Source organism: Chlorella variabilis, assembly GCF_000147415.1.
Source record: "Chlorella variabilis unplaced genomic scaffold CHLNCscaffold_1, whole genome shotgun sequence".
Taxonomy (NCBI): Eukaryota; Viridiplantae; Chlorophyta; class Trebouxiophyceae; order Chlorellales; family Chlorellaceae; genus Chlorella; species Chlorella variabilis.
This window is the reverse complement of record NW_005435087.1, coordinates 102,327-103,958: the sequence shown is the minus strand read 5'-3', so window position 1 is coordinate 103,958 and position 1,632 is coordinate 102,327. Positions and strand designations below refer to the sequence as shown.

General features: G+C 67.6%; 1 protein-coding gene across 1 annotated transcript; it reads left to right on the top strand.

The window, feature by feature from the left end:
- Positions 1–74: 74 nt before the first annotated feature.
- On the top strand, positions 75–1,619 carry CHLNCDRAFT_132895 (hypothetical protein; the record flags this gene model as incomplete). Its single annotated transcript, XM_005851926.1, has 6 exons — positions 75–86; positions 185–259; positions 591–713; positions 930–1,070; positions 1,361–1,478; positions 1,606–1,619. 6 exons carry the CDS (start codon positions 75–77, stop codon positions 1,617–1,619), a joined length of 483 nt encoding a protein of 160 aa, XP_005851988.1.
- Positions 1,620–1,632: the final 13 nt, after the last annotated feature.

Genomic DNA, 1,632 nt, shown 5'->3' with positions numbered 1-1,632 from the left:
AACAAGGAGGGCCGGCGTCGTATATCTCTCTCACACACACACACACATGCACACATGTGACACACACCACACACATGCACAAATGTGTACGTACACATGTGTGCACCACGAACACATGTGTTCTCCACCACTCCACCACCGACCCTACAACACTCAACTGCTCGCCCCCCCCGGTGCCCTGCAGGTGGTGGGCGACACCAGCCGCATTGTGCAGGTGCTGTACAACCTGGTGGGCAACGCCTGCAAGTTCACAGAGCGGGTGGGTGGGGGGCGAGTCGATTAAAGTTGAATTAAGTTACTTCAGCATGTATTCAACGCGCCTGGTCGGTGGCGCCGCCGCGTCCCGGCTTGCCTGGCTCGCCCCTCGTGTATTCACTGTCCCGTCTCCCGAGTGCTGCTCCTCATCCGCCTCCCTTCCCTGCTCCGTGCCTGGCCTCCCTTTCCTGTATGGAGCCGCCGCCTGCATGCGGCTCGCCATCGTCGCCGCCGCCGGCTCTCTCGCGGCGGCGCCGGCCAGCATGTCGCGCCTCCCTCCCCGCCTCTCCACCACGCACGCCCCTGCCCCTGCCCTCCCCTTCCCTCGCCCGCAGGGCAGCATCTGGGTGGATGCATCTGTGAGCGGCAACGGCGAGGTGGTGTCGGTGTCTGTGCACGACACCGGCATCGGCATCCCGCAGGACAGGCTGGAGGACATCTTCGCGCCCTTTGCGCAGGTGGGGTGCTGCATGGTACCACATGGTACCTGCGCGGTGTGGGGGGAGGGCGCCTGCCCCTGTCGACTCCCGCAACCCTGCCTGGCGCCTCCACCCACCGGCTGCCATGCTGCGCTCGCCTCACCTCTCACCGCACACACATACACATACACGCCCCACATGCATTTGACCAACCGCCAGCCTGCACCGCCCGTTGTACCGCCTATCGTACCGCAGGTGGACATGAGCACCACCAGGCGGTACGGCGGCACCGGCCTGGGCCTCAACCTAGTCAAGCAGCTGGTGGAGGCGCACGGCGGTGCCATCACCGTCGCCTCCCGCCAGGGCAAGGGCTCCGTGTTCACCTTCACGTTGCGGGTGGGTGGGCACGAGGGGCCCCGCCGCGTGGCGTGCGTGGGTGGCGTGCGTGGGGTGGGGAGTGAAGCGCCCGCTGCGCCACCCGAGCCCCTGGCACCCTGCCCTCTACCCCACCGCACACGCGCGCACACACCCACACACACACACACACACAGCTCCAGCTTCCCCTGCGGCCACTGCCTCCTCTGCTCTTGCAATGCCCGCACCGCGGCCGTCGCTGCCCAGCCAACGCAACAGCCCACCCCACCGCACACCCACCCCTGACCACTCTTGCCGCCTGCTGCCTGCAGGTCTGGCGGGACGGCCAGGCGAGCCCCAGCCCCATCACCGACTCTACGCGGCGCAGCATGGCGCTGGCGGCGCGGAAGACGACTGCCGAGGCGGCGGAGGATTTAGAAAGCGTGCGTTGTGCGGCGGCGTGGGTGGTGCTGTTGCTGTTGATGTTTGCGGTGGTGTGCTGTGCCACGCCTCGGCTCGCCGGGCAGGCCCTCGCGTGCCTAAGGCCGCGCCTGCCGCCGTCCTTGCTTGCCGCCAGCCTCCCAGGCCTAGCCTCCCCACCACC